We start from the raw sequence: 11,727 nt of genomic DNA, 5'->3' as shown, positions 1-11,727 counted from the left end.
AGCACCAGAGAAGAATGTCATTATCCACATCATGGACGCAAGCCGCAATCACATTTACGACATGTTACAAAAGACTTACCCATTCATTTCCAGATGCAAATGAGAGCTACTGCTTCCTCAGAGCACTGACTGCCACATTCTGTGTCAAAAGCATGCCACACCTTAGAGTTATCTGGTCCTCACACCATCCTGAAAGGTGGGCACTACTGTTACCCATTATATGGATGGGAGAATGGAGGTCCCAGAAATTAAGCAACTTGCCCAAGGTCACCCGGCTAGGAAGTGGCAGGGCTGGGACTCGAACCCTGGCCCCTTTGAACCTCTGGGTCCAGATACTAAGCATCATGCTGTGTGTTCTCCTTGGAGTGTCACAGCAGATCAAGGTGATGCGCAGGGCAGGCTAGAGGTGTCATTTGCAGGTGAAGGGAATAAGGCCCAGGAAGGTTGTGTGTTCTGACCAAGTTTGCGGAATTGGGACCAGCCCCAAGAATTTCTGATTCCTGGCTTAGTGCTCCTGCCACAACCTCAGGCTCACTGTGGGACTGAGGTCAAGGAGGCCAAGGGTGCTGATGATGATCTGCCAAGAGGGATGGGCAGAGGGAAGGATGATGCAGGGACGGCCCCTGCTGGCTCCCTCACTACGGCCACTAAGCCTGGAAGCCCCAAGCCCTGCCTCGAAGCAGGATAATCTGAATCACCTTTGTTCTCAACCTGCAACCCGCCTCCGGTGTGACAACGTGGCTGCCACACCCTGCCTCTCCCCCTTCCCAGTCATTCTCTGCATCATCCCCACTTGCCAAGGCACCCACGGCTTAGGAGGAAGTGTCTGGCTCCTCAGGTAAAGCCCTGCCCAGCCCCATCAACCTGAGCAGCCAGTTTCTTAAAGCCTGGCCTCAGAGGACAAGCCCAGAATTCCAGCCTTCTGGAGGTCAGCAGAAGTATGGGGCTGGGGTGGGTGATGGCCTGGAATCCTCTGGTGTGGGTGGGTGAGACAAGAGCCAGAGGGCAGAGGGGAAAAGGTTTATCTCTTACCTCCTCTGCAAATCCTAGATCGGTTCACCTCTTCCATGAAGCCCACCCTGATTACCCCAAGTGTCTCCCAACCTCTGCTCGACCCGCCTCTAGCCTGCCAAGGAAGGTGCTGGATTCTGTTTTAACCACTGGGGCAAGTTACATGTGCCTTCTCTTGTATAGTACGAGCTGGAGGTAGGGGGCATCACTTTTCTTCATGGTCCTTATCACCCTCTACCACGCTATATACTTTACTTATTTGTTTGCTTTTTGTCACCACCGCCCCCTCACCAACCAAAGGAAAGTTCCACGAGGACAGAGATCTTGCCTCTTTTGTTCAATGGTATATCCCAGCACCTAGAATAGTGCCTGGCACACAGTAGGTGCTCAAAGAAAACTATTTACCTTTCCTTCCTCCTTCCAAAACACTCCCTGAATGCCCACTCCTCACGTTCAAATATTTTTAACTCCTATAGTTAAAAATAAGACATCACCCCTACCATAAGGAAGCTCATGGCCCCCATGGGAATGGATAATTCCAGAGGCCTGAGTGTCCCCTCCCACTTCATCTCCAAAGTTCCCCAGCTCTTGTCTCCCTGCCCTCCATTCACTCCCCCTACTGTGTGCTTAGACAGAGGGTGCACGTACCTGAAACCGGGCCTTCCTTCTGGCCTTGCCCAGAGGGGCCCAGCATGGTGTAGTGAGATCAGACAGCCCAGCGTTTGAACTCCAGCATATTCCCTGGCCCTTCTGAGAACTCATTTTCTTCATCTGTAGGGTGGGCTCCAGTATCCCCTTTGCAAGGGTTCTGTTGATCGTTAGACTATGTCTAGAGGTCTCCGGCCACATCGGGCACGTGATAAATGGCCCCTCTTGTTGGTATTGTTCCTGCAGCATCTGGCTGTGTCTTGAAGCAGGCTGCTTCTTGTGCCGAGGGAGTGGGGACACCTTGGTGCCCCCTGCCAGTGCAGTGGGCCACATTCGAGTTCCCAGGTGCTCGGCCTTGGGCGATCTACATGGCATTTGTGCCTTTTACAAATCTGGGATCCAAACTGGCAACGATTTCTTTTAAAATCCAGCATCAGTGAGGATGCACAGGCTCCACTCTCACGGCTGGGTCATGAGGCACATGCTTTGTTTGGGGGGGAAATCTAGCGAAATGTATCAAGACAGTTCTGCCTTTAGGAATTCACTGAAACCTGGGCAAAGACTTATGTACCTGGATGTTGATGCCAGCATTATTTATAACACTGAACAAATAGAAAACCACCTCATTGTCCAACACTAGGGGATTAGCTAGACAAAGCGTGGTATATGCTTCCATTAAATATGATATTGTGGAAGAAAACTAATATGGGAAATATTTACATTTACAAAACATTGAATAAAGCAGGCTACAAATCAGTATTATAGTATGAGTCCCTCTCTCTTATTAGTGTTTTTTGGTGATGAGTCTGCAGGTGGTTCTTAGTTTCTTCCTTGTGCTTTCCTGTTTTTTTCCAAAATCTCTACAATATACCAGTATTATTTTTTTTTAAAGAAAAATTAGAAAGTCAAAGTTATCTTGACAAAATAGACTAAGCACAGATTTAACTTAAATTCCATAGTTAGCTCATGTCAAGATCATGCACAGTAACCAACAGATAATTCCTGATCGTAGCTCAACGAACTTGTGAAAAACTCTTAAACCGTTCTTACACTCTTTAATGTGATTTTTTTTTTTCCCCATTTTGGAACAATTTTAGATTTACTTGCAGAGATGGTACAAAGTCCCTGTATACTCCTCACAGTTCTCTACTATTAGCATCTTACGGGACCAGGGGCAGCGCGCACAACTAGGGAACCAACGTTGGCGGGCGCATCGCCACTAACTAAACTTCGGACGTCATTCAGATTTCACTCGTTTCCCCACTAACATCCTCCTTCCGTTCCAGGATGCAATCGGGGTACCATCTTGCATTCTGTTGTCACATCTCTTCAGGCGCCGCTGGCCAGTGGCAGTTTCTCAGACTTTCCTGGTTTTGCATGCACCCCGTGTGAATTTTGTGAATCAGAAAAAGAAAGGGTTCGTGCTGATGACGAAGATGGTGATCGCTGTCTGGGAATTTCTTCGTCTTTATCTCGGTGGGAAGCAAATGATGCGGCTCCTTCTCGGTTCGCCGGAACGAAAGGGGGCAAGGCCGCGCTCCGAGAGGTCGGGGCGCCGGCGCCCCTGCACACTGTCCTCTCGGCCCCACGCCGGTGCTGTCCGTCCGGGGCCCCCAGGAGGAGGGCGAGCCGGGCTGCGTGGGTCCCCTTGCCGGTTGGGCGAGCGCGCAGCGCGCGGGCGGCACCACGGTCAGCTGTTCCGCAACCCGCCGCCGCCCCGCCCCTGCCCGGGTCTTAAAAGCCTCTCCCGCCCCCGAGCGTCGGAACCGGCCGCTGCCCTCCGGGCCAGGCGACCCCGCAGCATGGCTTGGAACACCAACCTCCGCTGGCGCCTGCCGCTCACCTGCCTGCTCCTGCAGGTGGCCCTGGTGGTCCTCTTCGGCGTGTTCGTGCGCTACGACCGCGATGCCGACGCACACTGGGTGGAGGACAAGCTGCACAGCAACTCCAGCGACCTTGACAACGAATTCTACTATCGCTACCCCAGTAAGTCCCGCCGCCCTGCAGGCCCGCGCGTTCCACAGCTGCGCAGGTCCCCACCTGGCCCAGAGCCCTGCCTGGCCGCACCGCCGCAGCCCATGCTGGGAACCAGGGCGGGAGGCAGAGGAGGAGATGCTGCCCCCCTGCCCCGCCCCACATAGGCACTCCCGGCTCTGGGGATCATGCTGGAGGAACGGCTCGATGTGCACAAACTCCTTTTCCGTATGAAAGAGTCACAGGGAAACCTCACAGGGGTGCGCTCACTCCGGGTGCCATCAGAGGCCTCCAGCCTTCTTAGGTCCTCGAAAGACCTAAGCCCCATCTTAGCAACCGGCAGGTAGATGACTCTGGCTCCCTCGTCCAGCTGTGCCCGTATCTCCAGGTCAAGGGCCACAGGTGGCTCGTATGCCTGCCAGCCCTGCTGCTGGAAGAGGTGGGTGGGACCATGGCACCCACACTTTGTTGGCTGGGAGAGGGAGAAGGCACACCCCCAAAGCCCTGGGTATCCAAGTGCCGTGGTTTAGAGCATGGCTTGGAATCACCACACCTCACTTCTCTCTGGGCTCTGCCATTCACCAGGTGGGTGACCTTAGGCAAACATCCACCTCGCTCAAATTAAGTGTCCTTATCTGTGGAATGGGGATAATCACAGAACCTGCCTAACTTACAGGGGTGGGGTGAGGCCGGCAGGAGACAGTGCCGGGCATGGAATCCTTATTTCGTGGTGAGCGATCACTAGAAAAGCAGTGACAACAGACGTCCTGGTCCTCGGGGGTTGGAAGAACTGGTCCAAGGTCTCTCGGGTGAGCCCAGCCTCCAGACTCCCAGCCCAGGACCGTCTATGCCCATGTGCTTCCTGGTTTCCACGCCACTGACCAGCAGCCAGTGACCACCTTTTGTGGGTGCTCCCATGGCCATGCACTGTTAGTTTTGGAAGGGACCCTAAAGCTTATCTGCAGCAGCCACCTACACCAATGGTGTTCCCTCCATGGCTGGTACACCCTCAGAGACAGAATTCTGTACCTCCGGAAATGGCATTTTACTTAGTTCCAAATAAATAACTGCACACATTCAGGATAGCAGACTCCGTGCAGAGAAGATGGGGTGTGTGTCACGGACTCAGTGGGAGCCAGCTCTATTAAGGGGCTCCTGAAAAGCTAGCACAATCTCTGCTGCATTAACAGAAATATGGTGCCTAGAAGGGAGGTGACCGGAGGTGGGTGTGTTGTGCCCTGTGCTGATGAAACCACAACCTCTGCTGGGCTCCACTTGGGGCCATGTTTTAAGAGATCTTGACAGCTGAGGCCTTGGAATTTAGACTCCAAATCCACACTTCTCATTGTCTGCCTTTATATGCTGCTTGGTGGGCGGCCCAGCAATTGGCGAGGCAGGCGAGCTTGAGGCCCCCCTATGCCTGTTCCACGCCTTCACCTCTTGCTTATCTCTCAGCCATAGAGCCAGCCCCTCAGCACAGCATGTTCCGCAACCCGACGGGCATGCGCAGGGCCTCCCACGGGCATGCGCAGGCCCTTGATGTGTCTGGGCAGCAGGAGGCCTCAAGACCCTACCACCAGGGCTATAGGACCTCACCAGTGAGGGGTGTAGTCTTCATGTCTCTTCAAGTCCTGTCCCCACCCCCTGCACACCCAGCCACCCACCTGTCATGCTTCACCTTCATTTACTCACTCAACAATTACTTTCCTACAACTTATCAACCACATGACACTTTTGAGAGAGGAGGGTGGGAGAGTTGTGCCAGTAGTAATTTGCCAGGACACCGTCCCAGCAAACTAGGGCTTATGACCACTCTGGACAAACTCAACCACATGACACTTTTGAGAGAGGAGGGTGGGAAAGTTGTGCCAGTAGTAATTTGCCAGGACACAGGCATAAACCATGACCGTCCCAGCAGACTAGGGCTTATGAGCACTCTGGACAAATGAGGTGAATGCCCTGGGTCTCTCTAGCCCTACGGCGCTCCCAGATTTGTGGAGAAGAGAGGTGCGCTCAACACCCTGGGCCTCACTGGGGTCAAGTGCTCGGGCAGAAGAGATGTGTGACAGTTTCCTGGACAGCAGGGGACAGTGAGGAGGAGAGAGGCAGGACAGCCGAGGGGCCCCATGCTGGGATGTGGGCTGAGTGACTCTGTGTGGCCCCAGAAGAGGGTTTGTGAGAGGGACAGGAGGGGGGTTGCTAAGGGGGTGAGATGGCCCCGGTTATCAAGGAGGGTCTGGAGTTTCTCCTGCAACGTGCCCTGTGAGTGCTGGGGAGCTCTCAGGGATCTGAGCAGGAAGTGGCCGAGAGGAGAGGAATGGGGGAGAGAACTTGGCCTCGGGACTCCTTGGCAAGGGCAGGAAGCAGTGGCAACACATCGAGCATTCTCCCCTTTACCCGTCACCACCACCGATGAGGAAGGCGCTGTTATGACTCCCATTTTCCAGACCAGGAAACTAAGGCCCGAGCGGAGACGTGTCTTGCAAAGGTCCTTCAGCGAGGGAACCAGAGAGCCAGGGTAGGAGATCTGGGAATCTGACACATGCCTGGACCACTCTCCTCCCTCTAGTCTCACTTTTCCCCTTTCCTCCTGCCTCACCCTTTTTGGGCCCACTTGGTCATGGCGGCCATGGTTAGGAGTTAGCGGGCACATGGCTTCCTGGCCCAGGTAGGGTCCCAAGGCCTTGTGGTAACTTCCAGGTTCTTGGTTCCAGGCCATAAACACCTTGTAGCCTTGTTCCTGCCCAAGGGGTTATCGGAGCCCAGTGGGCATCTCAGTCGCCAGGGGAGTCCAGCTCTAGCTGGCTGAGGCCGGGGCTCAGGAGGGCCTGAGGACAGCTGCCTGGACGTGGGCCCCTAGGTAGGCAGCAGGCACTGAGCCAGCTGGAGACCTGCCCTGGCAGTGCCCTCTGAGGCCTATGCTGTGGGCACCGCTGCTGAACATGAAGCTTCCTCACGGCTTGGTGCTCTGGGGCCTGCATGGCCACGGGCAGTGTCTGGCGGAGGCTGGCCAGGGAGAAGCCATCAAAGCCTGGACTCTTGGGAAGACTGAGGAAGGAGCAAAACACATTTCCAGGAGAAGACCAACGACAGAGGACGCCATAGTCAAACACTGTTTCATGCACTCAGCGGGGCTCCTGGCCACCTGTACCTGGTTCAGCTCCATTTAATGAAGGACAAGCTTTCCCAGCAGTAGAGGGCAGTGTAACCTGGACTTTGGAATTGAACAGATCAGGGTCCATCACTAAATGGAGTGAGCCGACTCCCTAACCACTGTGAGCCTCCGTTGGCTCATCTGTGAAGTGGGACTGTTATTTAATGCACAGGATCTCTGGGAAGATCGAAGATGGCAGGTGACTGGTAGGGCACATCTCATGGCATGAAAGGAGAGGGCAGTACATGCTGGTATCGAGTTTCTTCGCAAGGGAGTGAGTGCTCTGTCGCTGAAGGTATTTAAGTGGAGGCTCAGCATCGCCTTAGCGATGTGACCAAGGACTATCTTCTGAGTATCAGTTTCAACTCTTACGGCACTTTAGTTCCTCTGGGTGCTCCCCATTTACAACTGCTTTTTGCACTGCAAGTGCTGGCAGGCAGGGCATGGATTTGTTCCCATGTTACGACGCAGGCATCCGAGGTCAGAGATTTGCCCAACCTCAGCTCTCAGCTGGTCGGTCAATGGCACGGGCAGGGACGGAGCCAAGTCCTTCCCCCACAGCCCACCTGCTTCCCTGGGGCCTCTACGGCATTGTCACCCCGATGATGTTCCCAGGAGAGTTTGCAGGGATGGGGTGGTTCTGTGGTCAGCTCTGAGGTGTGGGAGAGGTGGGCACAGAGCCTTGGGGAATTGAGGGACTAGTTTAGCTTGGGCATAGCCTGCAGAAAATGGGCAGGGGCAGGACCCAGGCCACTGCAGGGCATCATTCTTTCTGTGACCATGGAGCAGAGGGGATGGAGCTGCCATGGCCCGCTGGTGTGGGAAACTTTGTCCTCAGATTTCGGAGACCTGGCCAGCTTTGTTGGGGACCCATCGTCCTGGGAGGGAAGAGTGAGCTAGGAAGCGGAAGGGGAAAGTGAGAACAGCTGTGTACTGGTGCCCCCTTGTGGCAGCTCTCGGGACTCGCAGCCAGCCTGCTGCCCTGCCCGATCAGGGACGCGCAGGTTCAGAGAGCAGGTTCTGGGCTGGGCCGCTTGAGTTACCCCAGGCGGGGGGAAAGAAGGCGGAGGTCTCACCAGCTTCCACTGACTCTTAGCAAGGCTCCAACCCAGTACTAAGCTGGTCAGTCTTGGAAGAGAAAAAGAGAAACTAGCTACTGTGATTGAGCAATTACTAAAGAGCCAGGCTTCTGCCAGGGCGCTGGTGGGATCGCCCCACTAAACGTGCACCGCAAACCTCCGAGGAGAGCACTCCCTGAGCACAGGCACTACCCCCATTTTACAGGTAAAGACACTGCAGATCAGAGAGGTTACGTCTTTGCCGAAGGCCATACAGTCTGGTTCAAACCATTACCATTAAAAGCATTTTAGGTAGCACCAAACTTTATGAAATAAATTGATAAATTGGCACATTTTGGTTCTAAATTAGGACTAGTTTTGGAGATAAAGAGTAAGAGATTAAGAGAATAAATCGAAGAGGCAGGGGAGAAGAGCTGCTCAGGAGAGGGTCAGAGAGAGGCGGGGTGGGGGACAGGCAGAGAGAAGCACGGGGAAGTGCAGGGCTTCCTGCTCTCGGGCCACAGGGGGGACAAAGGCGGCCCTGAAATTGCAAACACCTCCCAGGTAGGGCGCCCCACAGTCCTCTTCAGCCCCACTCCTGCCCGAATGGTCCCTCCGTGCCACCAGGAGCTGACACTCCTCTCCCTGAAAGGCCTTTTCCCAAGGTTCCTCCCACCACCCTGCCAGCACCCTCCCTGGCTGCCCCGCTAGCTTCCAGGCTGGCCACTTCGGTCTCCCCCTCGTCATTTTCACATTCTGACTCACAGCTCTGTTTGCAGCCCTGCCCAGTCTCAGACCCGAGCTCCGCCACCTCTCCCAGCCAGCCTCCACTCCCCTCACACCCGGCCCCCGTGGTGGCCTCCAACCCCCACGGCCAGCGCTGGACTCGGCACCTCCCTCCCGTCCCAGCAACCTGTACCCGCTTCCCTGTGTTTATCGACAGCCCTGCCATCCTGCCAACTCCCCTCCCTTCTCCTGATCGCAGTCTGAACGGGGAGCCTCCCTCTCTTTCACACCTCTCCTCCAGTCTGTCACCCATCAGTTCTTCCCGAGAATAACCGTAATACCATGTATGCTGCTTCACATACGTTAGCTCAGTTTCCCCCACAACAGTTGGAAAAGGGATCAGCCATGAAACTCGGGAAGACATGGATTCAGTGGCACACACTGTGAAACGCAAGCCGAGCCGCCGTTTGCGTAAACTCACACAGGTCTCCGAGCTCAGAGCGCCACACCGGGGAAAGACCCACAGCTCTCCTGCATCAGCTTGTACGTCCCCTGCCCCGTATCCTGCAGTATGCCAGTCCCCGTAAGCCTCTTCCGGGTGGCTGCGGCCTGGGCCTCAAGGAAGCCTGCAGGGGACACACGAGGGCAGATTCCTATCTGTATAGGCAAAGGCAAGGCAGCTGTAGCATAAGCATGGCTGCCCCCAACTTGGCCAAACTGCAGTGGGCACCAGGGCCTAGTCACGCTGTGGATAGCAGGTGTTGGACCAGAGAGGGGCTGCTGCCTTACCTGATCGTGACATCCCACCTCGGGCTCCTCGACTGCTGCTCAGCTGGCACATCTGGCTCCTGCTGAGAGAACAACCACAGTCATTCATTTATTCATGGAGATTTATTGAGTCTACCCGGGCGCTCCCATTGGTGCTGGGAAATATCAGAGTGAACGAAGCAGGCGCGGCCTTGCCTTTTCGGAGTTTCAGAGTCTAGTGGGCTAGAAAAACAAACTCAACTGCAGACTGTAACATGAACTAAAATGAAGAGGGTGCCGTGAAGGAGAAAACCAGCTTAAAGCCAGGTGGTCAGGAAGGCCTCGGTGACGTGTCAGGTGTTGAATTTACTTGGCATGTCCCTTTAGCCTCTTTCAACCTGGAACATTTCCACAATCTTTTTTGTGATGTTGATATTTTTCAAGAATAGAGCCTCGCCCCTCTCTAACAGCCTGCTACTCATTTCGTTTTTGGTGTTTCCTCAAGATTAGGTTAGGAGTATGCATTCCCGGCTGCAACACCTTCTCAGAGTACCACATCTGAAGGTGCGTGGTGTCCTGTCCCTTGCTGGTGATGTTCATTGTGATCACCTAGTCAAGGTGTTGCCCCATTTCTCTACTATATAATCACTGGGTTTTTTATTCTCCTGCGACTCATCAGTAGTTTGTGGGGAGACTCTTTCAGATAATGCAAATTTCCCGCTCTTCATCCAAAGTTCCCCCTTGATTTTGCATCCAGTGATGGAAATGACAATTTTCCAACTTTGGTGTTCGCTCCACATTTGACAGTCGGGCGCCCAGCATCCTGCTGTAAGCAGGCGCCCTCCCTGCTAGCTCACTTATTTATTTACCTATTCTGTGTTCCTGTTTTTTAATGGTTTTAATTCATTCTGGTACACAATTATTTTGGCGTTCAAACGGTCCCAAATTTGGCTCGTGGGAGCCCTTCGGTCTGGCCGCTGTGTCCTGGGACACCTGTAGTTTCTGGTCACACCTTACGCTTTCTTTTACTGTCTTCACTTCTCAAAGCTCTTTGCCTTCCATTATGTTCTGGGAATCCAGAACCACGCAACGTTAGCCCTGGAAGGACAGTTAAGATCATTCGAATCCCTCCCTTTGGTTTTATCTTTGAGAAAACTGAGGCTCCGAGAGGGGAAGTGGCTCGTCAAGGCCACGCTGTGAGTTGGTGGAAGAGCCGGGTCGGGACTCATAATTAGACTGTGCCTAAGTACCGATAATAAAGTAACAATAACTAATGACACTCGCCCATTTTGAGCATCTGTGGTGGGACGGACACGGTGCTAGGGGCTGCGCACTCACAACTTAATCTTTGCAGCATTGGAGAGTAAGCATTACAGAAGAAGGCACTGAGACCCAAGGATGTCAAGTGACTTTCTAGATACATCTGTCCGAACTCGGGTCTCAGTGATGCTGGAAGTTGCACTTGCTGGGAGCGAGGGTGGCATGTGAACACGTTCCCTGTTCCTCTGGGCGATCAACTGACGTGCTTGGCCAGCTGAGACTCCTACCCAGACGAGCTTAACTTCTCCGCAGTAAAGGAATGGGGTTGAGGGGGCAAGGCCACAGGAGGTCTGCGTTCTAGACCTAGACCCTGGGTGGAAGCCACGAGCCTGGCCCCAAATTCCAATACCCACCGCCCACCGGCGCGGGCGAGGGCGGACAGGGGGAGCCGTCAGCGCCCCGGCCTTGCTGCCCCCGCAGGCTTCCAGGACGTGCACGTGATGATCTTCGTGGGCTTCGGCTTCCTCATGACCTTCCTGCAGCGCTACGGCTACAGCTCCGTGGGTTTCAACTTCATGCTGGCGGCCTTCGGCATCCAGTGGGCGCTGCTCATGCAGGGCTGGTTTCACTCCTACCAAGACGGCTACATTCTCGTGGGCGTGGAGAAGTGAGCGGGGCGGGGCCGGGGGCGGGGCCCGAGTCGAGGGGGCGGGCCCGGAAGGCGGGGCGCACTGGGTTGGGCGGGGGTGACGGGGCATCCCGCCGGGAATAGGGCCCTGACTTGGGGCTGTGAGCGCCTCGTCTCCCAGCCAGAGGACACCTCGCCAGCGACACATGCTACACACACTCTCTGCTTCCTGCTCAGCGAGTCTCCACAATGCGTGGAGACTAGTGGTGTCCACGGGCCGTTGGAGGGTCTCCCTCCCGCGAAGCCTGAGGCTGTAGAGACACCTCAGTGTCTTCTCTCCAGCGGCTGGGCCTGGGCCCTCAATCCGGGCGCATCGAAAACGCCCTGAGACCACAGCCCATGGGCCCCTTCCCTGACCTGTCTCCCCACAGCCTCATCAACGCCGACTTCTGCGTGGGATCTGTCTGTGTGGCTTTTGGGGCCATTCTGGGCAAAGTCAGCCCCATCCAGCTACTCATCAT

At 54.9% G+C, this 11,727-nt stretch overlaps 1 protein-coding gene across 1 annotated transcript in view; it reads left to right on the top strand.

The window, feature by feature from the left end:
* The first annotated feature begins 3,461 nt into the window (after window positions 1-3,461).
* RHCG (Rh family C glycoprotein) overlaps window positions 3,462-11,727 on the top strand; it is a 15,100-nt gene continuing 6,834 nt past the window's right edge. The window contains exons 1-3 of the mRNA XM_006905265.1: window positions 3,462-3,645; window positions 11,059-11,245; window positions 11,638-11,724. Of these exons, the coding sequence (XP_006905327.1) occupies window positions 3,462-3,645; window positions 11,059-11,245; window positions 11,638-11,724 (458 nt within the window). The remainder of the gene's footprint in view (window positions 3,646-11,058; window positions 11,246-11,637; window positions 11,725-11,727) is intronic.

This window comes from Pteropus alecto, unplaced genomic scaffold (assembly GCF_000325575.1).
Source record: "Pteropus alecto unplaced genomic scaffold, ASM32557v1 scaffold60, whole genome shotgun sequence".
Classification (NCBI taxonomy): domain Eukaryota; kingdom Metazoa; phylum Chordata; class Mammalia; order Chiroptera; family Pteropodidae; genus Pteropus; species Pteropus alecto.
Note: the sequence above shows the minus strand (reverse complement) of the source record. Positions and strands in the feature narration are given on the sequence as shown.